General features: G+C 41.8%; 1 protein-coding gene across 1 annotated transcript in view; it reads left to right on the top strand.

Annotated features, from left to right (window-relative positions):
* Positions 1-25,005, top strand: part of NGFR (nerve growth factor receptor) — a 72,036-nt gene that overhangs the window by 6,007 nt on the left and 41,024 nt on the right. The window contains exon 2 of the mRNA XM_060780841.2: positions 22,472-22,610. Coding sequence (XP_060636824.2) covers positions 22,472-22,610 — 139 coding nt within the window. The remainder of the gene's footprint in view (positions 1-22,471; positions 22,611-25,005) is intronic.

The raw sequence follows: 25,005 nt of genomic DNA, 5'->3' as shown, positions 1-25,005 counted from the left end.
GCCCTGCTGTAAGGCAAAGTGGTACAACCAATTCAGAGAGCGGATAATGAGATGGGACGGATGATGGTAAGGTGTTGGAGGACAAAGCTACTTTGTCAAAGAGTCTAGAGACAATCCTCCACATTCACTGGGATTAGGGGCATAAGACCCCCCATGAAAGTGAGAGAAAAAACATGAATAATTTGTTGGTTTTTTTTTTTTTTTTTGCTAGAGATAACACTTCTCTGGAGATTTCTAGGTCTTCCAGCACAACTCTAAGTCTACCTGCTAGAAGGTGGCCATAGAATTGCATTGGAGGACCTAGTAATTCTAGAGAAGTGTTATCTCTAGCAATCTATATAAATAAAAATGTAATGTTTGTTTGTGGAATTAACAGAACTCAAAAACCACTGGACAAATGAGACCAAACTTGGACACAATACACCTAACAACCCAAGGTATGTCCTTCACTCAAAAAATGGTTTTGTCATTTGGGAGTTGTAGTTGCTGGGATTTATAGTTCACCTACAATCAAAGAGCATTCTGAACCCCATCAACGATGGAATTGAAGCAAACTTGGCACACAGTTCTCCCATGACCAACGAAATACTGGAAGGGTTTGGTGGCAGTGTCCTTTGGTTTTGGAGTTGTAGTTCACCTACATCCCAAGATCACTGTGGACTCAAACAATGATGAATCTGGATCAAACACTACATGAATACTCAATATGCCCAAATGTGAACACTGGTGGAGTTTGGGGAAAATAGAATCTTGGCATTTGGGAGTTGTAGTTGCTGGGATTTATAGTTCACCTACAATCACATAGCATTCTGAACCCCACCAATGATAGAATTGGGCCAAGCCTCCCACACGGAACCCCCATGTGGGCCACAGCAATGCGTGGCAGGGGATGGCATATATATATATATATATATATATATATATATATATATGCATGATAGAAAGAAATTGACCATAAAGTCACACTGGAGGACTGAGGGTCCTTCCACACAGCCCTATAATCCAGAATATCAAGTCAGAAAATCCTACAATATTTGCTTTGAGCTGGGTTATTTGAGTCCACACTGCCATATATTCCAGTTCAAAGCTGAAAATGTGGAATTTTATTCAGCTGTGTGGAAGAGGCCTTAGAGATTCCTAGAAATAACATGTTAAGTCAAATCAATGAACAATCAAATCCACAAAAGTCAAAACTGCAAATGTGGAGGGACAGCTGAACACTGAACTCCCTGAAAAATGTAGTAAACAATAGTCGTCTATTGCCAATTTTGGACTAAATTCCAGATACCAGTCCTGTCAATTTCTTGTCTTTCACTTCAGGCAGCTAGAAAAAGTATTTTTTTGGACAATATCTTCCAGAATCTTCCAGCCAGTGTGGTTAAGACTGGATGGGAAATGGGGCTGTAGTAAAAAATCAAAAATCAAATAACTTTCCCAGGCTGTGCTTCCAAAAGTTCACAACCAAGATGATAAACAGAAAATGTTACAAAACTAAAATAAAAATAAAAATCCAGGACTCAAAATATCTTCAAGTGCCAAGACTACAGAAAAATATATTCAATTAAAATGTTCCACAACATGTTCAGTCCCAAGTTTGCATGCGCGCACACACAGAGAAAGACTAATGTGCATAATTTCCGGAAAACGCCCTCATGCCAGAGGGGCATTGGGATAATAGACTCTGAAAGCAGAAGCATGGAACAGAAATGGGAGAGTGCTTGTTATTGGGCTATCAGTCTTTCAAAGCTACACAGAAGCTTTTGATCTATACAGGATGCTTCTTCAGCATTCTGCTGTTCCAAAAAAGCAAAAGATGACAAAGAGTAAAAGTGGCATGTTTCAGAATATGACTGAAGCTAATCTGGTTTTAGCAAGAAAGGGAAAGGAGGGCGAGAAAGAAAGAAACTACACTCTAACGCAGGCCTTCCAGGTGTTTTGGACTTCAACTCCCACAATTTCTAACAGCCTTTAGGTACAAGGCAATGCCTTTAGGCTGTTAGGAATTGTGGGAGTTGAAGTCCAAAACACCTGGAGGACCAAAGTTTGCCCAGGCCTTCTCTAATGGCACTTTGTTTTTGTTGTTAACTCCTGTCAATTGACTTTGACAACCCTATGGTAACCCCATCCTCCAAACAAATCTTTCCAGTAGAGTAGACTTAAAGTTAAAAAAAAATTTGAAGGGACACAAGAAAAAAAGATAATGAGATTTCTGAGTTAACAGCCTTGCTCAGGCTTTGCAAGGCTGAGCAGTCTCCCCATCTGTACTAATGGCACTCCCACTGTTTGACAATGGGGTAAGGTCTCAGATTTAATCCTCAAGATTTCCTATTAAAATAATTGATAAGTAGATATTGAGAAAGGACTCTGCCTGAAAACAACTGGGATCCTTGAATGGTGAATTTTGGCCCTCCAGATGTTTTGATTCTCAAGTCCCACAATCTCTCACCACTGATCATATTGTGGTATATTTGGCAATGGCCTTAAAAAAAAACTGGAGGTTTGAAGGAGCAGACAATGCTCAATTAGGTTGAGCAACATTCCAACCTGGTACAAGGCAATGCCGTCTTTTGCTAGTTCTTTCCAAGCTGTGCTTCTCTCAACATTGCCCATCAAATTGATGGTGTGATAGTTTCATATTATCCCATGGACTTAGATATTCATGACCATTTCAAACCAAGGCTCAGAAGAGAAGATGGGAGAAAGAAAAATAAATGAAGATACTATATATAGTCCCCTTTGTGGAGAGAAAAAGTGTGGCATAACCATAATAAACATAAACACAGTAATAATATGCTTGAGCATAAATAAAAAATAATTTATCAAAAAACGGATTCTTCCAAAATCTGGGTCAATTTGTACATAGTCAGTGTGGTATGTCCATCTGTTGTGGCACCACTTCTGGTCCTTTCTAATACTTGCTCAAAAACTGTTGGTGATAGGACAGGGAGCAGAGGTAATGATGGGTGCTTCTTTGAAGCCCTCTCAATACTGACAAAGCTCCAAGAGTCCAAGAAAGGATAACCTGAAAGAAGCAAAGCCTTCTGTTTTCTCTCTGGTGGAGCCCTGTGTTGAACCCCAAAATTTACTCTTGACTTCTCCACAGGTCATATCATAATTTTGGCCCCAAAACTTGTCATTGAAGTTGACATATACAAAAGAATCTACAGTGATCTCTCACTTACCACAGGTGTTGCATTCCAGGACTACCCACGATAAGTGAAAAACCGTAATGTAGGGGTGTGTGTGTATATATATATGAAATGCCTTGCCTGACTTACTGGGCAAGGGCCATTGCTGCAGTGGGAACCCTCCCGCTGGCCATGCTGCTTGCAGGGGGCTTCTTCTTCCCAGATGCCCCCTGCACAGTGGGGTCTCTTGCCACTTGGCCAGTTGGCCAACCGGCGGTAGGCCCTGCCCCACCCCTGGATTGGCCAGGGCTGGCTTCCCCGCCCCAGCAGCCTTTGCAGGGCTGCCCAGGGTCTCCGCAGAACTCTATGGCTGCTGGGGCAAGGTGGGGAAGCTGGCCCTGGCCGATCCAACCAGCAGATCGCCAGGGCCAGCTTCCCCATCTCGACCTGGCAGCCACGGAGGCCCAGGGCAGAGCTGCAAAGGCTGCTGGGCGAGATGGAGAAGCTGGCAGTTTCCACCCCTGGATCGACGAGGGCTGGCTTCCCCACCTCGCCCTGGCAGCCATGGAGCCCACGGAGTCACTGTTTCGCGGTTAGAGTTCAGAATATTAAGTCTAAACCCTAACCGCGAAACACTGAGTCCGCAGAAAGCAAACTGTGAAACAGTGAGGGAACACTGTATTACACATTAGGTGACTCAAATGTTAGATCTGTTTCTGGGCATATCTGACCAGCTGATTCCAAAAACTGTATCTGTTTTCCCCTATCAGCTCTAGTTTTTGAGATACAGAACATATGCCATATACTGGATGCTATCTGCTTGTCTGTGAAGAATCATGATAACCATATCTAAGAAACTAGAGTTAATGCACTCTATCCAATGTAAGTGCCTGAATCAGTGCCCCAAATAACCCCTACTTGGGCTGTCTCATCATTCTTTATGCTAATATAACTAACTCTAACATATTCCATCTTGATAATGTGGTGGAGAGACTACAGTGCCAAGTGACATGTGTTACTATTTAACAAGGAGATTATTTATTCTGCTGTGTTATGCATATGTTTACAAACAATGAATAAGATATGTGTCTTAGTCTTGGAAACACATTTGGTCAGCTAGTTAATTTTAGGCTTTGAAATTAATGGATTTACAGAGACCCCCATTAGATGGCCATGTGGATTACTTCAGCTGTCGAACACGTAACTAAACATTTATCTCCTCCTACAACTTGCTTTTCCATTTTTCTACAGCCTAGACTGGTTAGAGTAAAAACAAAACATCCATAAAGGAGAAATAGAGACATATTGAAGAATGAAAGTTATAACAAATTCTATCTCAAATTACAATTTAATGTTGTTCCAGATACTGCTCCATTATCCAGATAGAGTCCAAAAGGGGGCACTAGATAGAAAAGTATAGTTCATTGGGGTGGGGGGGGGGACGGGACGGGACTGAAAGAGTAAAATCATTTCCCCCTGTTTTCCTGTTATCCCAACCACCAATGTGGCCATCATGGAAACAATCCTTATGTATGACATGGGAAGTTGGGGGGAACAATCCTGGGGGAAATGGTTTTCCTCCTTCAGTCTCTCTCCCCCCCCCCCCACTAAAATGGACTATCCTTCTCCGTCTAGCTCCTCCTTTTGACCTTTGCCTGGATAATGGAACAGTACCTTGCCCCTATACAACAATGCACTACTGGCATTGCCAAAATACAGAGTTGCAAACCTCACTTAAAGCTTTTGTTGTTATTTCATTATACTGATCTACTACTGGAAACTTTAATTAATGGTGTATACTCCCCACCCCTCCACTGAAAAAAAATCAAAATTATTATAAAATGTGCAAGTTGTTAAGGATGTGTACATTTTAGAGATATTTAAAGCAAAAATAATACAGTGAGGATTTATAAACTGTATACATAACATTTTCTTTTTAAAAGGACACACAAAAGCAGGCTATAGCTAATATCAGTGGCTGTGAGATACCCACACTGGCTGAGGAAATATTATCAGTGGAAATCAGCATAATCAACATAATTAGAGAACTCCAAGGGTTATCAGTTAATGCCATACAATTTCGGGGGGAGGCATAAGAGCATAAACTAGATTAGATCAAAGGTGTAAATAGTTAAGTGCTCTGCTTCTACAATTTCAGCAACAGCCTGGAATAAATACTGCATGGAGGTTTGGAAAAGTGCAAGTTGTAGCCACTGCCTTCAATGTCAGTGAAATGATGATGAATCCACTCCGCTATCCAGAGTGCTGAATCTGCTTTAGAGATAGAATTCAACACTCTCAATGGCTTCTTTACAGTTTGAACTAAAATCCAAAACAGATTCACTGCCCTACTGAAATGAAAGTGCTCAGCTGTCACCGAGTACAATGGCAGCACTTTATAGCCTGTTCATATTAGTGACATCTGCATGCATAAGCAAACTGTGTCCTTTTATGGGCAGGGCAGAGTGGGCTATTGCCCTCACCTCAATGCAATCTCCCAAAACATTATCTTCCCTATCAGCGGTCAAGCCCTAAGATGGGCTGCTGCTGCTTACTACTGGGACAAGAAGGGAAAGAAGGTGCAATTCAGACCATGAAGATATGGCTACTCTGGGCTTCAAAGGATGCTTTCCATTTATGAGCACACTTTCTTTTTCCCCTCCCACTGAGCTATTTCATGGTCTGAATTGCTTCCCTTCCATAGCTATAAGCAGTATCAGCCAGTATTAACTGTGGGGTTGGAAGAGAAGGACTTGCAGCACCTTGAGCAGAGTTATGCTGCACTATAGGATCTCAGCCTGGTAGCCCCCCTATTTGAGGAAACTGGAAGATGTAGTCCTAACATTTCCAGATCCTGCAAAGAGTGTACCTATTTGTTATGTGCCTTTAAGTCATTTCCAACTCATGGTGGCCCTAAGACAAACCTATCATGGAGTTTTCTAATCAGCAAGACTTGTTCAGACAAGGTTTGCCTTTGTGAGGCTGAATGAGTGTATCTTACCCAAGATCAACCACTGCGTTTCCATCACTGAGTTGGGATTGACTTTCAGAGCAATTGTCTGATGCTCAAACCACTACACCAGACTGGCTCTTGTGTCTATTTGCATTTTCTCATTTATCTGGAAATTTTGAAATAACAACACTAGCAATAGAAATAAAGTACATTTCACAACACTGCTTCAGCCTATTGTCTATAGGCTGCTAATTCTTTTTATGGTTCTTTGAACTAGCAGGCTTTGAAACAGAGGACATGTTGAAACAGAAGGCTTGGAGGGCCTAGGAGAGAATTGTGCCTAAAACTAGGGAGTTGCCAGTTAGCTGGATCAATGATCTGACTCAGTGTAAGGAGACATCCTGTCTTCCTTGGGGAATGGCAGTCCAAAAGCATCTGGAAGCCCATATGCTGCCTAGTCCTGCTCTGAACCATCCTTGATAGAATAGCTGAGTCTACCTCCTTTCTTCCTATGTCATCTCCCCCAACTTCTCCAATTTCTGTACTGCACAGTACCAGCATTTGTTAGATGACACAGGGTTGCCTCCATCTCATGACGGATACTTCTCCTAGCAACCTCCTGACACCTGGGATTAATTTATAGCACCTTAGAGGCTAATTGATTTATTGCAGCTAGAACTGTCAAAGGCAACATCTTACTTCCTCCAAAGCGTAAACACAGAAGGTGCTGGATATATAATTTACAGGGCTTGTGGTACAATGGAGACCAAATTGAATTAGTAAGATGACAACCAGTCTCTAGTAAATGGAATTCAGAAGTGCACCTCATTAGCTGAAGGGTTTAGCACTATAGAAAATCCCTCCAGGATAGGTGAGGGAAATGAGCACAAAATTGCCATGGGAGAGCTCAACTGGAGGAATTGACCACGATTCATATCCTTTTCCTGAGAAAAATAATCGAATCAGGAAAAGTATTACAACTCGACAGGCGCCCCTTCCAACTGTTCTTGTGAATTCTTCTTGTTCAAGCAGAACGACCTCGGGGTCAGAAATAGCACATACAGAGGGGAAAGTAGTTTATGAACACGTCCTTTCCTGCATTTAAAGATCTTGACAGTGGTGGGAAATCACAGTGGGTAGTCATCTTGAATAGTAGTTCAGCATATGGTTGGCCAAAGTGGAAATGGAAAGGAAATGAAGAGATAGATTGGTCTATCAGGGGTTAGTAACCACTTTGTCAACCCATTAGCCTTTATAAAAGGGGGATAAAATTGAAAACTCCTCATTTCTCAGACAAACCAAAATAGCAGCTGTTATTACTAGGCATCGTTCATCTCATGCAATATGTTTTATAATTTCCATTGGCTCTTGGCACAGCTTACTGTGGCAGGTCCTTGCTTATGCCCATCTTACAGATGGGAGAACTGTGGGTGAGAGAGATTGTGGTTCTTCCAGAGATTTTTTTTGTTATGTTTTTGCAGTACAGGAACCAGCATTTATAAGCCAGCATGGCTATTACTGTTGCTGGCTAGTAACTTCTAGGAGCTGCAGTCTTGCTTTGCAATGAGTCAAAGACAGAGATTGGAATTAATTTCCATAGTGTAGTAGATCAAAAGAGGATGCAGAGAACACATTGTGTTGACATTTATTTCAAGTCATCTGAACCTCAAGAAAGTATCTGAAGCTTGTGCTCAGGCAATGCTGAAGGGCATGTTTGCATAATGACTCACTGAGAGGCATGTCTGCAGTGCTAAAAACACAGTTGCCCCTATGTAGATTCATACATTGAGGTCCTAGTTTACACGAATTGCATTTCTGAATGATGAGCACAGTTTGGTCAGGCCAGCAGTCCAGTATGGCCCCGCTGGCAAATATGAACCACCCAGAGCTGGCCCTAACCTTTGACAGAGTGGAGCAACTGCCTCAGGCGGCAAGTGCCCAAAAGGGAGCAATGGAAGCCCACCCTCCAATTCTTGCATTCTTCCCACCATGCTATGAGTTGAGATGGGGAGATACAAGGCCTGTCCTGCACACCAGGCATAGCTTACCTAAAGTAGTCATGCGGAGACATAACTTTCCCTTCTTCTTCATTGCATTCCATGCCTAAATTATTCTGTGACCTATGTCATTGTTGTTCTCAAGTGCTTGGAGACTGGGGAAGCTGGTATGTTGTGATGGCCAGAAGTCATACAGTACAGCCCCCGAAAGAATTTGAAAATGTTGTTCTTTGGAGAAATCCTGGGATCAAATGAGGAATTCTAGGAATTCTAGTCCCAAATATTAACATTTCCATACTTGGACTCTTTGAGATAAGATAAGGGAAGGCATACTCTCTGGCCATTTTATTTCAAATTACAGCCTGATCTAAAAATCAGGAAGCCTGGATTCCTGAGACTTTTGTCTCTTCCAGCCACCTAATTCATCTATGCATTTCATCTCAGTTTCCTCTCACCATCTGCACCCCCCCTTTCTCTATATATAATAACATTACTACAGTTATAGTTGTAGTAGTTATGTATCTGTCAAAAACATGTTAAATAAAGCAATGTATACTTAATTGCATATCAACTGAGTCTATATAAATGTGTTATATGTATTCTTCAGTGCTATATAACTCCAGCGAAGATCTGAAAGAGTGCAAGGAGATGAATGTCAATAGTGTAATTTGTATAGGGTTTTAGAGCCAACATGGTATAGTGATTTAAGTGTTAGACTATGACTTTGAAGACTTAAGATTCTGTGAAAAGCACTGGGTGACCTTGGCAAGTCATACTCTCTAAGCCACAGTTGAAGGCAATGAAAAACCAACTTCTAAACAAACATTGCCAAGAAAACCCTGAAATAGGGTCACTGTAGATTGGAAATGACTTGAAGGCACATAACAACAACATATGTACTCATTTTAGATTTCAATATAAAGCAAGTATTTCCCATATCAAAATTCTCCATTTAATCTTTATTTTCTTATATATTATTCCCATGATGTTGAAAGCTATACATTTCCCCTTTTCTCCTGGGACAGCAAGGGCCCTTCCACACAGCCCTATATTCCAGAATATCAAGGAAGAAAATCCCTCAATATCTGCTTTGAACTGGGTTATCTGAGTCCACACTCAGATAATGTGGGATTTTCTGCCATGATATGTATTCTGGGATATAGGTCTGTGTGGAAGGGTCCTGAGTTTGTGCTTCTGTTCACAACATAGGAAGTTAGGTTGGGTTTACTGGCCAAGGCATTGGGAATGGCAATTGAAATAACATCATATTTCCCATCCTAGTAGAGAAATGGAGAGATAGATTCATACAATCTTGCTTAAAGGAGACTCACTGAAATAAAGGCTCCTCAACTGAATAGTATGAAACCTGGGTTGTTGTAGGTTTTTTCAGGCCATATGGCCATGTTCTAGAGGCATTCTCTCCTGACGTTTCACCTTCATCTTTGGCAAGCATCCTCAGAGGTAGTGAGGTCTGTTGGCATTTGATAGCCTGGCAATGCCTGGAGCAATCTTTTGTAACAATCAGGAACATCTAATCACCTCTCAACAAAAGATTGCTCCAGGCACTGCCAGGCAATCAAATGCTAATCAAGGTGATCAGTTGAAACATTCACACCTAGCTCCAGCAGACTAGAGTCCTTTGTCCCACCCTGGTCTTTCCACAGATATATAAACCCATTTTCCTAGTTCCAACAGACCTCACTACCTCTGAGGATGCTTGCCAAAGATGCAGGCGAAACGTCAGGAGAGAATGCCTCTAGAACATGGCCATATAGCCCGAAAAAACCTACAACAACCCAGTGATTCCGGCCATGAAAACCTTCAACAATACAGTATGAAACCTGTAGTTAACAATGATTTTCAATGGATCTACTCTAGACATGGTGACACCTGAATGCAGTCATCTGGAGCCTGTTTGCATCCTGGGATGGAAATCTCATTTTTGAAAGTTAGCTGGCAAAATATAATGGTAAGATTTTCCAGCTGCTTTGAAAAATGTTTGAACAGCTACCATACACAGAAGTAGGGATGCTATTTACTTAGACGTTTCCAACTGAGAGGGTGAATGCGAAAGTGTGTATATACATGAAGCCAGTCAGAATCACTGAACTATTGCATTGGAAAAACTCTAGCCAATTATACTACTATGGCTGTACCACAATGATGTTTTGAAAGACTTGTTTCTGGAATGTTTTAGCTTTGAAGCATTCCTGTTTCTTCCCTTCTGCATTAACCCAAACTTTCATATCAACCTTGTAAAATCAACTATTCTAAAGGCTTATATAACTTCTAAAAAATCCCTAAGTGTGGAATTAAAGATCTCTCTCTTTCTCAGTTACTGAATCTCACAGATGAAAAGAAAAAGAACAATCAAAACATGAACCCAACTTAAAAAAGCAATTAAGGGCTCAGCAAAGATGTCACTCTCTCCTTCTTTCTCCCTCTTCATTTTGTTCCACTTGTCAGAATGCTTTATGGGGTTAATACTTTGGCTTTGTCAACAGGACTTGTGTTAATAGCAAGCACATTGGGATGGGACTAATGCAGAACAGGTGCCCTCCCCAAAGAGTGCTATCTTTGGTGGGGAGGGAGGAAGGTATTGGACACTATTGAAAGCCTCGTGTATAAAGTACTTGTAAGATATAGGCCTGGATGTATAGGGAAATATATATCTTCCACACCATTGAACAATTTGGATGTTCTGTGTGCACGTGAAAGAGAAACAGATTACGGGTGAAGCACTCTCTCATTTCTGCTATTTTCTTCTCAAGATAGTTTTTCCTGAGAGGAATACATTGAGGACTCAATTTCAGCCAACAGGGAACTATGAAACTTATTTTAGGTAGAGAAAACAATCCCTGGGAAATGTGAAACACCTGTTTTATCTCCCTTCGGTCAGACCACTTTATCCAACTTTTTTTTTACATCTTGGAAAGATTGTACGTCTAATGGTCCCATTTAAAAAAATCAATACATAATTAACCAAATGGGTTGGAAAGGAGGCATATCAATCAAAGATATACCACTGATATCAAGGGAACGAATTATTAGTTATTATAGAACCATAGAGTTGGAAGAGGCCTCGTGGGCCATCCAGTCCAACCCCTTCCTCCAAGAAGCAGGAAAATTGTGTTCAAAGCACTCCCGAGAGATGGCCATTCAGCCACTGTTTAAAAGCCTCCAAAAAAGGAGCCTCCACCACACTCCCGGGGCAGAGAGTTCCACTGCTGAACAACTCTCACAGTTAGGAAGTTCTTCCTCATGTTCAGGTAGAATCTCCTTTCCTGTAGTTTGAAGCCATTGTTCCGCGTCCTCATCTCCAGGGCAGCAGAAAACAAGCTTGCTCCCTCCTCCCTATGACTTCCCCTCACATATTGATACATGGCCATCATGTCTCCTTTCAGCCTTCTCTTCTGCAGTTATGATGACTAACAGCTTAAGGGTGCATCTACACTGTAGAATTACTGCAGTTTGAATCCATTGCCATTTCTGTGTGTCAAGGTTATGGAATCATGGAAGTTGTAGTTGTACACAGTCTTTAACCTTTTCAGTGAAAGGGTGTTGGTACTTCATCAAACTTAAAAGCCTAAAGATTCCATAGCATTGAGCCATGATGGTCAAACTGGTGTCAAACAGCATTCATTTGTACAGGCTTTATCGGACTAGCATTTTAAAGTGTGCACCTCCTGTATTTTAGCATCTTCTGCCTATAAAGGCGAGGACCTTTATAGCTGAGAATTCCAAAGACCCTGCCCTAAACTACATTTCCCAGAATTCTACTGGAGAGACCAAAAATGCAGGGTTTAATGCCCACCTTAAAATGCTAGTCTGATATGTAAATATATCAAGTTTGCATTCTGCATGTAGATGTACCCAACCCATTGTTGCTTCTCGGTATATGGAGTGTATTTTCTGTCCTCACAGCATTACACGAGTTGGTTCATTGCAGACCTTAGCAAAGATGCACAAGCTAAGGCTCTTTCTGACCAGAGTTTGGAAACGTTACTCTTTTTTTAGGCCCACAACTCCCAGAACTGTCCTATCAGCAAGATTTGATTGCCAGCATTGTGGTCTAAAAAGCAAAGCAAAATTCCTACTTATTTTTTCAAGCTCTTTGCTAAACATCCTGGTTTAGGGGCCCACTGTGGATTTGATAGACCCATTCTACATGCTTGATTTTCAACACAGCAGGTCAAGATGACTATGTTGGCTGCAGTTCTGTCTCAAGCGAGATATTATGGATTAGTGATGGAGCACATAGTCAGCATGTAGTAGATTCCATATTCAGTCTGCTGTGTTTCTAGGACAACTTGTGGTTCTTCATTTGTTGCTGGGGTGCAACTTTCAGCAGTCCAAGCCAACATAGCAAATGAAGACTGATGGTGTGAGATAAATACAGTAACATCCAGCCTTGACCTGAGGATGGTCAGATCTATATAAGCATACATTCTCTCCATCCCATTTCCTCATCAGTAGGGAAATTCTGTTTTTTTAAACAACCCATGTGTATTTTAAGAGACATTAAAATTTGCATGCTGTTTTGTATGTTCTTTCCTGAAATGTCGATTTTGTGTAAACATTTCCCCTTGATTTTTGTATCATGTCCTTTTCAAGCTACACATTTAGTATGTGTTTCTTTGGCGGAAAGAACTCTATCATAACATTTAGAGAAGTGTGAAAAACCGAATGCTAGGGCATTCTAGTCCCTGCATTTGTTTAGGAACAACCCCTTTTGTATTACCTGAACAACACATTTAATATGTACCTTCAAGCCACCTGTCAATTTATGTTGCCCTATGAACTTCACAGAATTTTCTTAGGTGATGGATATCACCTGTCTCTGAAATATAGACGACAGCAGTGGTTCTCAACCTATGGGTCCCCAGATGTTTTGGCCTTCAACTCCCAGAAATCATAACAGCTGGTAAACTAGCTGAGATTTCTGGGAGTTGTAGGCCAAAACACCTGGGGACCCACAGGTTGAGAACCACTGGACTACAGCATCTGATATTCCTTGACAATTTCCTGCCCAAGTATGAACCAGGGCTGACCCTTCTTAGCTTTCAGGAGACAGTCGAATCTGGTGACTCCAGGATATTTAGGAATAAACAACATAAAATACCACTTTAAAGTTGTTTGAAGAAAGGTGTACATTGAAATGGTGGTGGTGGTGATGATGATGGCTGGAATGTAGAATATGTACAAAGTGGGGGTTGAGAAGGGCAGGGTACAAATATCTGAAATAAATAAATAAATAAATAAATAAATAAAATCTATCTCCTCCCCCTCCTCCCAATGTTAAAACACTATCATTTTAAAACACATCCCTTAGAGTTGTTTTTTTACTGTGTCAGAAGCAACTTGAGAAACTACAAGTTGCTTCTGGTATGAGAGAATTGGCCATCTGTAGAGATGTTGCCCAGGGGAGACCTGGATGTGTTACCATCCCGTGGGAGACTCTCATGTCTCCCCATGGGAAGCTGGAGCTGACAGACAGGAGCTCACCTTGTCTTGCAGATTCGAACCACCAAACCTTCAGTTCAGCAGTTCAGCCAGCACAAGGGTTTAACCCATTGTGCCACTGTGGCTCCCTCCCGAAAGAAGTATTGCTGCAGGAAACCCTGCCTGATATATAAAAGAACTATTACCCATCAGAGTAGATTTCCAGAATAGTGTGATTTTAGGAGAGCTGGGCTGGACTTTGAGAGGTCCACCTTCTAGAAGACCTGCTACACGGTATTATTGTACAGATGTAGTGAAAAGCACAGCCCTATACCCCACCTTAAGCTCTTTTGAACAAAGCCAGAATAAAATGCATCTAATATAACTAATTAACCAACCAAACAATCAATACAAGTGGATGGAACACAAGCCTGCCTCAGCATAAAATAGACTTAGATATTGATGGAAGACTCCAATGACAGACCTTCAGGCAAGCCATTGTTACAGTAACTCTCGTTTTATGAAAACTGTAACCTGCACAGGAACCAAAAATTGCTCTCCAATGTTTCCCTTGAGACCGCTCCTGAAAATGAATAATGCTAAGCTCTGTGGTTCATTTCCTTTATTTTCTTAAAAGGAAGTGCTTTCAAATAAAATATTCTTTGCTATTAAGTAGGATATGTGGCCAATCTAATGCTGGTGTTCCTCTATGTCAGTGGTCTCAACCTGTGGGTCCCCAGGTGTTTTGGCCTATAACTCCCAGAAATCCCAGCCAGTTTACCCACTGTTAGGATTTCTGTGAGTTTATTTATTTATTTATTTTACTGTATTTGTATACCGCCTTTCTCAGCCTGTCGGCGACTTAAAGCGGTTTACAACAAGTCAGTACACATAATATCAAACTACAAATTAAAACATCAAAAGCAATGTAAAATTTATTTATTTATTTATTTATTTATTTATTTATTTATTTATTTATTTACTGTATTTGTATACCGCCTTCCTCAGCCTATCGGCAACTCAACAAAAACAATAAAACCAGCATCATTAGCATCTCCTTGTTAAAACATTGTCCAATTCCATCGTTTAGTCATTCCATTTCCTGTGTCAGTTACTCTGCATTTGTAAACTCTTGCTCAAACAACCATGTCTTAACTTTTCTCCAAAACATTAAGAGGGAGGGAGCTGATCTGATATCCGTAGGGAGGGCGTTCCATAGCCGAGGGGCCGCCACTGAGAAGGCACTGTCTCTCATCCCTGTCAACTGTATTTGTGATGAAGGTGGGATCGAGAGCAGGGCCTCCCCAGACGATCTTAAGGTCCTAATGGTTCCTAAGGGGATATGCGTTCGAACAGGTAAATTGGGCCAGAACCGTTGAAGGCCAAAACATCTGGGGACCCACAGGATGAGAACCACTACTCCAGGGGTCCTCAAACTATGGCCCGGAAGCCACATGTGGCCCGCCAAGGGCATTTATCTGGCCCACCAAAGAGGAAGCCTCCCTCTCAGTGAAATCAGCCTTGGCTCTGCTAATGCAGAGCTCCTTTCGTTCTTTCTGTCTCCACCTCATGCTCTCTCTCTTTCACCCTGTTCCAGTCTCTCCCCTTTTCCCCTCTATTTTTCTTTTTCTTTCTCCCTCCTCCTTTTTCCCTTCCCTCTTTCTCTCTCTTTTATCTCTCCCTTTCTCTTTTTTATATTCCTTTCTTCTGTGCAGCCAGTAGGCAAACCGAAGGCTCTCCTCACCATCCAGCCATCCCTCTTCCCTCCACCTCTATCAGGGTTCAGGGCTCAAGGAGCCCCTGAAACCCCCCCCCCCCCAGTTAAACAGGAAGGGGACAGTGGGGGTGGCAGAAATGCCAGTCTCCTGAACAGGGCCATAGCCAGAAATATTTTTGGGAGGGGTTGAAAATTGGGTGGGGGGGGGGTTGAAACCTGCCTCCTAGCTCATGCTGAAGCAAAGAGCACAGCAGGGGCAGAGCAACCTTCAATAGCCTGCAGCTCCGCCCCTGTCAACCACCTCCACCAAGTCTGGCCTCCTTAATGAGAGCATTCAACCCTCTCGCCCCCCAACTTGGTTGCTTCACTGCATCGGCTATTGCTGCAAGTAATGACAGTGTGAATAAATTGTCAATATTTGCTTGAGATAGTGCTTGCAGTTCTGGGGGAATTTTTTTGCGTCTCATAGACTTAGCATGGGGATTTGGTTAACCAGTTAAAATTCATGAGTAAACCAGGGTTTTTTTAACCTGAAAGGTTTCGGGGGGGGGGGGTTGAACCCCTAACCCCCTCCTCCCTGGCTACAGGCCTGTTCCTGAAGGAAATACATCTTCTCAAAATTTGGGGTTCCTTTTCTTCCCCTCTTTGTCCTCTGCTTCTCTTTGGCAAATCCAGGCTCCTGCTGTGAAAATAGTCGGTAGGTAGGCTGTGAGGAATTGTGGGAACTGAAGTCCAAAACACAAGGAGGACCCAAGTTGGCCCATGCCTGCTTTAAAGAATGCTAATGATATTTAATTCTGCTGTAACGTTTCATATATTTGTAGATTTGAAATTGTAAACTGCTTTGGCCTCTTCCACACAGCTGTATAAAATCCACACTGAACTGGTTTATATGGCAATATAAGCTGTTTTGCCTTTTCTGCAAAAAGATCAACCTGCAGCTACAAGATTCCATAACATTGAGTTAAAGTGGTTCTTCATTTTAAATACTGTATTTGTTCCCACGTTTTTTTTTACTTCAAAATAAGATATGTGCAGTGTGCATAGGAATTTGATCATAGTTTTTTTAGTCTAGCCCTCCAACGGTCTGAGGGACAGTTATTTATTTATTTATCGTGTCATCTGCAACCAGAACATTGTATTACATTTCTAACAGGACAAAACAAACAAACAGATAAAAAAACACAAATTTTGCAAACTTGGTAGTTGATTAAATGTCCTTTGACCAGTATCTGTCCACTTGGAGTGCCTCTGGTGTTGCCGCAAGAAGCTCCTCCATCGTGCATGTGGCAGGGCTCAGGGTGCATTGCAGCAGGTGGTCAGTGGTTGGCTCTTCTCCACACTCGTGGATTCCACTTTGTAGACCCATTTCTTAAGATTGCCTCTGCATCTTGTGGTGCCAGAGCGCAGTCTGTTCAGCGCCCTCCAAGTCGCCCAGTCTTCTGTGTGCCCGGGGGGGGGGGGGGGAGTCTCTCATCTGGTATCACCCACGGATTGAGGTGCTGGGTTTGAGCCTGCCACTTTTGAACTCTCGCTTGCTAAGGTGTTCCAGCGAGTGTCTCTGTAGATCTAAGAAAACTATTTCTTAATTTAAGTCGTTGACGTGCTGGCTGGTACCCAAACAAGGGATGAGCTGGAGATGTCTCTGCCTTGGTCCTTTCCCTATTGGCTGCTACTTCCCGGCGGATGTCAGGTGGTGCAATACCGGCTAAGCAGTGTAATTTCTCCAGTGGTGTAGGGCGCAGGCACCCTGTGATAATGCGGCATGTCTCATTAAGAACCACATCCACTGTTTTAGCATGGTGAGATGTGTTCCACACTGGGCATGCAAGGGCAGATGTCTTCACTGTGTCTGGTTGTGACCCCCAGGTTGTGCCAGGTTGTGAGGGACAGTGAACTGACCCCTTGTTTAAAAAGTTTGAGGACCCCTGCACTACTCTATGAGAAGTTTAGGTAATTTGTAGCCTATGAGCTCCATCCAGCTGTATAACCCCCCCCCCCCCCCCGAGGCCTCTCATTTTCATCCCTCTTCAACATTTTGATTGCTCTCCACCAAATGGGATAAGATACACTCTTATTATAGATCAACAAGCCCTTCATTGCTATACAGGAGGTAGGCAACTTTATTTTTATGAAATACACAACTAGGTTGGAAATCACTGGCAGGATTAATTTTGTTCATCAGTAGAATTTACCTCTTTTCTATCCTAGAGGTTTACAGGCCCTATAAAAGTCTTGGGATATATTTCCCTGCCTTCCAAGAGGGAATAATATTTATTTGTAAACTAACTTCTATTTACAAGAGAGAGAAAATACATCTAAAATCCACCCAGCAGCAGATTATTATAAAGCCTTTTGAGAGTACTATATATATTTCCAATTATTGAGTTCCTGGATTCTTGCGAAGTTCATGTCCTCCCTCATATTATGGAATAAATTGTGAGAATGCAATTTTCTCCCACATGCAGTAAGACTATTAGTAGCATCATCTAGTTTTAAAGCCAAGGAAACTGTTTGAGGGGTGATTTATTGAGGCCAACCTCTTGCAAAGCTTATTTTGGTGTATTTGGTTGTAAACTGGCTTGAGCAAGTTCAGGCCTGCCAAGGAGAGTTGGAATTATTTTAGTTTCACAGATTTTAGCAACATCTCAGGTATCAGGATTTGACATTTTGCAAATGTTTCAATTTAACTTTTGATTTTAATAAAGGTTCTTGAATACTTTCTAAAATTTTTAACCCAGTTAATCAAGCAGGTTTTATTTTGTTTTGTTTTGTCAGGAGTGATTTGAGAAACTGCAGGTTACTTCTGGTGTGAGAAAACTGGCCATCTGCAAGGATATTGCCTAGGATGTTTTGATGTTTTACCATACTTATTTATTTATTTATTTATTTACTTTGCTTATATACCGTTATTCTCAGCCCGGGGGCGACTCACAGCGGTGTACAACATAGGAGCAACAAAATTCAAGACACAGTATAAAAACAATTCACAATCCAGCAATTATACAAAAACATCGTCATTACTACGAAAACCATTCTTGTGGGAGGCTTCTCTCGTGCCCCCGCATGTGGAGCTGGAGCTGACATAGGGAGCTCATCCATGCTCTCCCAAGATTCGAACCTCCAACCTGTCAGTCCTCAGTCCTGCTGGCATAAGGTTTTAACCCATTGCGCCACCTGCTGACTGAGAAATCATTCCTGATATTTTTGAAGGCTTTCATGGCCAGAATCACTGGGTTGTTGTAGGTTTTTCGGGCTGTATGGCCATGTTCTAGAAGCATTCTCTCCTGACGTTTCACCTACATCTATGGCAGGCATCCTCAGAGGTTGTGACATGTGTTGGAAACTAGGAAAATTAGGATTATATATCTGTGGAAAGTCCAGAGTGGAAGAAAAAACTCTTGTCTGATGGAGCTAGGTGTGAATGTTTCTCTCAAACATGGGGAACTCCAGACAAGAAACAATCAGGGACAGCTAATCACCTCTCGCCTAAGTTTTTCATCTGCTTTTAATCAGCTTTTCTTTTGTCCATTACATGTAGCTTGCCCATTCTCATTGTGATTGTGCTTATTGTAATTTTAAATTGCTATGTTTTAATTTGTTTTATGTAATTACGTTGTTATTGTTTATTATTTGCGTTTTTGGTTTTATTTTATGTAATTGTTGTTTGGGCTTGGCCTCATGTAAGCCGCTCTGAGTCCCCATCAGGGAGATGGTGGCGGGATACAAATAAAGTTAATTATTATTAATTATTATTTTCCCAGGCAGTAACAAGCCAAACCTAAAAACTGTCAGGTCATCAAATGCTAATCAAGGTGGCCATTGAAACATTCACACCTAGCTCCAACAGACAAGAGTTCTGTATCCTACCCTGGACTTTCCATATATATATATAAACCCAATTTTCCTAGTTTCCAACAGACCTCACAGCCTCTGAGGATGCTTGCCATAAATGCAGGCAAAACGTCAGGAGAGAATGCTTCTAGAACATGGTCATACAGCCCAAAAAACCTACAACAACCCATTCCTGATATTAATCCATATTTTAAAAGAACTATCCCAAAGTTCTAAACCTCATCCTCAAAATTAGTTCAGCACTTTTGATAGCTCTTTTAAAGTTAAGACCAAAACCCAGACTGGATTCACCACCTAACTGATATGGGAACTGCTATGGAAAACAACGAAATCTTGTTGAAGTCATGACTTCACATTGGATCTGCAAGAGCTTCCATTGGAGGGAAAGCTGTCATATTTTAGTGAAAACCCCTTTGAGTTTAATCCTATAATCGCCTAACATATGAACCTGCCATTGAGTCCATAACACAAAATGTTGAAGGGAAATCATTCAAGGTGAATGTAAATTCTGGAGTTAGTAAAACAAAGGGAAGAATTTTTTCAAATCCTTTTCGCTGGGTTCCACTCAGTTCACTAATAGAGATAAGATTTCAGGAGAAAATATACCACAGTTTGAGAAGTCAATTGCCTGTCAGTTTTGACATATGGCAAAACTAGCTAATTCCACACTTCATTTGAAATACTCACCAAATTCATGCTTTCCAGCTGCGACTGGAACTTCGATTTATTTCAAGTAATCCCTTAACTGTGCAGGCAGGGACAAACTGATGTGTTACAAGATAACTTTCAGAGTGCTGAAATAAATACATTTCCAAGGTAATTAAAAACTCCCATGTGCCTAAACCACATATTTCACAGTTGCATCTCTATCTTGATTCTCTGCCAGATTTCACACCGGGTTGGTTTCTGCATTGAGGGTGCATCTACATAGTCGAATTAATGCAGTTTGACACCACATTCACTGCCATAGCTCAATGCTGGGGAATTATGGTAGCTGTAGTTTTGCAAGATCTTTACCTTTCCCTGCCCAAGAGTGCTGGTGTCTCACCAAGCTACAACTCCTAGGATTCCAAAGCAAGACGGCTAAAGCAGTGTCAAAATGCATTAATTCTACAGTGTAGACGCACACTGAAAGTGATTATCTTATTTAGTCCCTCTCAATTTGACTTTAGAGACATCTGATATTTCTCTCTCTCTACAGTTTGATGATATGAGCTGCTCTTTTTCTAGACAGGAGATACTTACTATCTTAAAACACAATAAAGAAGAACACACGAACATAAAAAATGAGCAACTCCACTGTGCAGTCTGTTCTGACTGGCAGTGGCTCTCCAGTGTTTTAAGTACCATTCTTTTATAAGGTAAAAGTAAAGGTATTGCCCTGACATTAAGTCCAAACTCGGGGTTGGTGCTCCTCTCCATTTCTAAGCTGAAGAGCCGACGTTGTCCATAGACACCTCCAAGGTCATGCGGCCGGCATGACTGCATGGAGCGTCGTTACCTTCCCACCGAAGTGGTATCTATTGATCTACTCACATTTGCATGTTTTCAAACTACTAGGTTGGCAGAAGCTCATGCTGCTCCCCGGATTTGAAACTGCGATCTTTCGGTCAACAAGCTCAGCAGCTCGGCGGTTTAACCCACTGCACCACTGGGAGCTCTTTCATAGCATTACCTAAAGAGGCCTGGTATTCTTTTGGCACCCTTCCATTCAAGTACAAACCAGATCTGACCCTGTTTAGCATCTGAATTCAATGAAACCTAGAGATTTCAGGATCACAAGGAGACTCCCCTCTGTTAGGTAATTGTTATGCCAAGTACTTGGAAAGAGGATCAGACATGGGCTTATCTATTGCAGATTAATTTCCACTCTGCATTTGTTCATCAAGCAGTATCAGACATACAGATGCTAAATTTGTCATGGTCATTAAGGAAAAGTAGAAAATAATGACCTAAATCCAATTGCTATTTCCAACTAGCAAACATCCGTAGAAACAACTGGTGAATGGCAAATCAATACTTCTATAAATCCCATTAATTCAATGAACCTACTCTCATTGGGAATAGCAATGACATTTAGACCTGTGAATCTCCCTCATTTTCAGTCCAGCAGATGTTTCATCGTGAATATTGTGTTTTGTTGATGTTTATTTGTTCAGTCGCTTCCTACTCGTCATGACCTCATGGACCAGCCCACACTAGAGCTCCCTGTCGATAGTCACCACTTCCAGCTCTTTCAAGGTCAAGCCAGTCGCTTCAAGGATACTATCCATCCATCTCGCCCTTGCTTGTAGCTAGAGATATTTTTAGCCATTTTAGCCAGAGCTACGAATCTGTCCAACCTGTAGTTCTCTTGACATTTTGAACCTCTAACTCTCCTTAACCCCAGCCAACAAGACCAACATTCATCAATGATAGTCTAACATCTGAAGGAGAGCTCAGGTCCTTTATAGCATGGGTGGACAAAATTGTGGCCCTTGGGTCTATTTTTATGCCCCTTCAGACATCTTGGAGTCCTTGTGGACAACAAGTTAAACATGAGCCAACAATGTGATGTGGCGGCAAAAAAAAAAGCCAATGGGATTTGGCCTGCATCAATAGGAGCATAGTGTCTAGATCTAGGGAAGTAATGCTACCCCTCTATTCTGCTTTGGTTAGACCACACCTGGAACATTGTGTCCAATTCTGGGCACCACAATTCAAGAGAGATATTGACAAGCTGGAATGTGTCCAGAGGAGGATGACTAAAATAATTAAGGGTCTGGAGAACAAGCCCTATGAGGAGCGGCTTAAGGAGCTGGGCATGTTTAGCCTGAAAAAGAGAAGGCTGAGAGGAGATATGATAGCCATGTATAAATATGTGAGAGGAAGCCACAGGGAGGAGGGAGCAAGCTTGTTTTCTGCCTCCCTGGAGACTAGGATGCGGAACAATGGCCTCAAACTACAAGAAAGGAGATTCCATCTGAACATGAGGAAGAACTTCCTGACTGTGAGAGCTGTTCAGCAGTGGAACTCTCTGCCCCGGTGTGTGGTGGAGGCTCCTTCTTTGGAAGCTTTTAAACAGAGGCTGGATGGCCATCTGTCAGGGGTGATTTAAATGCAATATTCCTGCTTCTTGGCAGGGGGTTAGACAGGATGGCCCATGAGGTCTCTTCCAACTCTATGATTCTATGATTCTATTTTGGACTAACTCTCTTCTGTTAGTGGAGGTCTTTTTGGGATACTGAATACCTTCTGCAAATCCAAGAAAGTACTTACGTAAGTGTGTAACTTCTTGTTATGCTTGCCTAAGTCATCAATAGGATGCTGCCCTATGTGACCTTGTATATAATGGTGGAGAATCTGTAATCTCTTACCTTCTGTTGTCCTTTTTCCACAGAGGTCTGCATGGGCCAAGGAGAAATGCGATACCGGGAAGTATACCGCAAGCGGAGAATGCTGCAGAACTTGTAATATCGGGGAAGGGGTTGCCCAGCCGTGTGGGTTAAACCAAACTGTCTGTGAACCATGCTTGGACAGTAAGTAATACACAAGGAAATCACCCGTGTCCATATGCTATGACATGTACAGCATCCTTTTGTTTGCAATCAAAATGTCAAAAGATGCACTGTTGGTTTAGATTAGGCACAGAATAAGAACTGCTTTTCTAGAGGTATAGTATCTTTGAAACTTAAGTTCAACTTATTTGTGTTTGTGTATATTTTTTGTTTACATGCATAGAAAAAAATCAATCAAAAGGCAGTCCCTTAGCTACATCACAAGTGAAACACTTTGAAACTTGGAGAAGTTTTGACTTTTAAACACTATTTATGAATAGACTTATTTCACAATAACCAAATTAACCCTAAATGATTTTGGACAGATCAAAAGTAAAGCTGAAGGCAGTATACAAGAAAAAGAAACACATTACACTAGACCCTCCCTATCTGATGGTGTTAAAAGTGGGAAGATTGTGAGTAAAAAACTTTTTTTTTTTACTTGAGAGAGCATTCCTCTTGGAAGTCCTCCAGTGTGTATCTCCCTCTTTCCATATGAATCACATATCCAAACTGACATCCAATTTTGCCTTTTTTAAAAATCAGTACATTTCCTGTTTTTCTTTTAGGGATGCATAAAATGATCATTTAGGGCCAGGGCAGGGGCGGCTCAACCCATTACGCAAAGTAAGCATTTGCAGTATGATTGATTTTGCCCAGGGGCACTCTTGAGGCACTCTTGGGGGAAAATAGACCTTGACATATGCGAGTTGTAGTTACTGGGATGTATCGTTCACCTTCAATCAAAGAGCATTCTGAACTCCACCAATGATGGAATTGAACCAAATATGGCACACAGAACTCCCATGACGAACAGAAAATATATATCAATGATTGGTGGGGGTCGGCGCCAAAATACTGTTTGCTTACTGTTGAAAATTACCTAGGGCCGCCTCTGGGCCAGGGAAAGATCTTCCAATGAAGTTTTGTCCCTCTCAGGTTGGCTGGCAGATTTCCCCTCACAAATAAAAATGATGATGATGATTTTATTACATGCCTCTTCCCGTGGCTTGAGGAGGGTTACCATATAATTAAAACACATAATCATTATATAAATACACATATTAAAATATATTTCTACAAAATACATATATTAAAGTATGTAAAATATATGTATTACTAAATAATGATCAAATGATAGCGGACACAAGACATGAGTTTTAATGTCATAATTAAAATTGGCTGGGTAGGCCTGCTGGAGGAGATAGATCTTCAGTTGTGTCTTCAAATTCTGACAGCTGATCTAGCTGTCAAATCTCTTCCAACAGGTCATTGCACACGCAAAAAGTAAAATGGCACATTCTAATCCCCAAATTAACTAAAATCATGACTAAGGACCTTATCACAAGAACCTATGGTTTCGCCATGCATCATGGCAAATCCATGGGAGTCTGGCAGGAGGTTTGGGGAACCCATTGCCCCATACCCCACATCACTTGACTTACCTTTGGCCCCATCCATGGAGGGAAGTGTCCGCCACCTGGCTTCCCCCAGTGTTGCAAATACAACATGGGATCCCCCCCGCCCCTGTGTTGCTACCATGATTGCATATGCTGCTTTGTCTCCCCTTTGGCCATGGAGCCTCACTGGAAGTAGATGTACATCATGGGATGGCCTCTGTGGCCAAAGTGGAGAGGAACCGGGTATGATGGGCAAATTAGCCCGTATGATGAGGTCATAAGGCTGAATCTACACTGCCATATAATGCAGCACAATGCATTATGGAGCAATGCAGATCGGCCTGTACCAGTTGAGTAACTGGTCACATTTAATGCTTCTTTGTTAGTTTGGGGTGCTCAGTTGTTGTTGTTCATTTGTTCATTCATTTCCGACTCTTCCTGACCTCATGGACCAGTCCACGCCAGAGCTCCCTGTTGGCCGTCAGCACCCCCAGCTCCTTCAAGGTCAATCCAGTCACTTCAAGGATCCCATCCATCCACCTTGCCCTTGGTCAGCCCCTCTTCCTTTTTCCTTCCATTTTCCCCAACATAATTGTCTTCTCTAAGCTTTCCTTTAAATTAGAAACTTCTTAAGCTAAAATATAAGCGTGTCTGCTATATGAGCTATAGCTAAGATTGGGCTTTGATCTTTAGAACTTGGGAAACTTACTTTTTGGGCAACAGCTCCCAGGTTCCATTAGCCATACTGGCTGAAGGATCCTGGGAGTTGTAGCCTCAAAAGTTACTTTTCCAAGCTCTAGTGATAATACCAGTGTGCCTGGCTGAAACAGTGGTCCCCAAACCTTCAGAAGCATGGTGATTTAGAAATGAGAAAAGCTGGCTTGCTTGGGGAAATCTCAGGTCTGTTCCACTCCTTGCAACACTGGTTGAAAATAACTAAAAATAACCTTCCCATGCAAAATCAATGGCTGCTACTT

This window comes from Anolis sagrei, chromosome 6 (assembly GCF_037176765.1).
Source record: "Anolis sagrei isolate rAnoSag1 chromosome 6, rAnoSag1.mat, whole genome shotgun sequence".
NCBI classification, from domain to species: domain Eukaryota; kingdom Metazoa; phylum Chordata; class Lepidosauria; order Squamata; family Dactyloidae; genus Anolis; species Anolis sagrei.
Note: the sequence above shows the minus strand (reverse complement) of the source record. Positions and strands in the feature narration are given on the sequence as shown.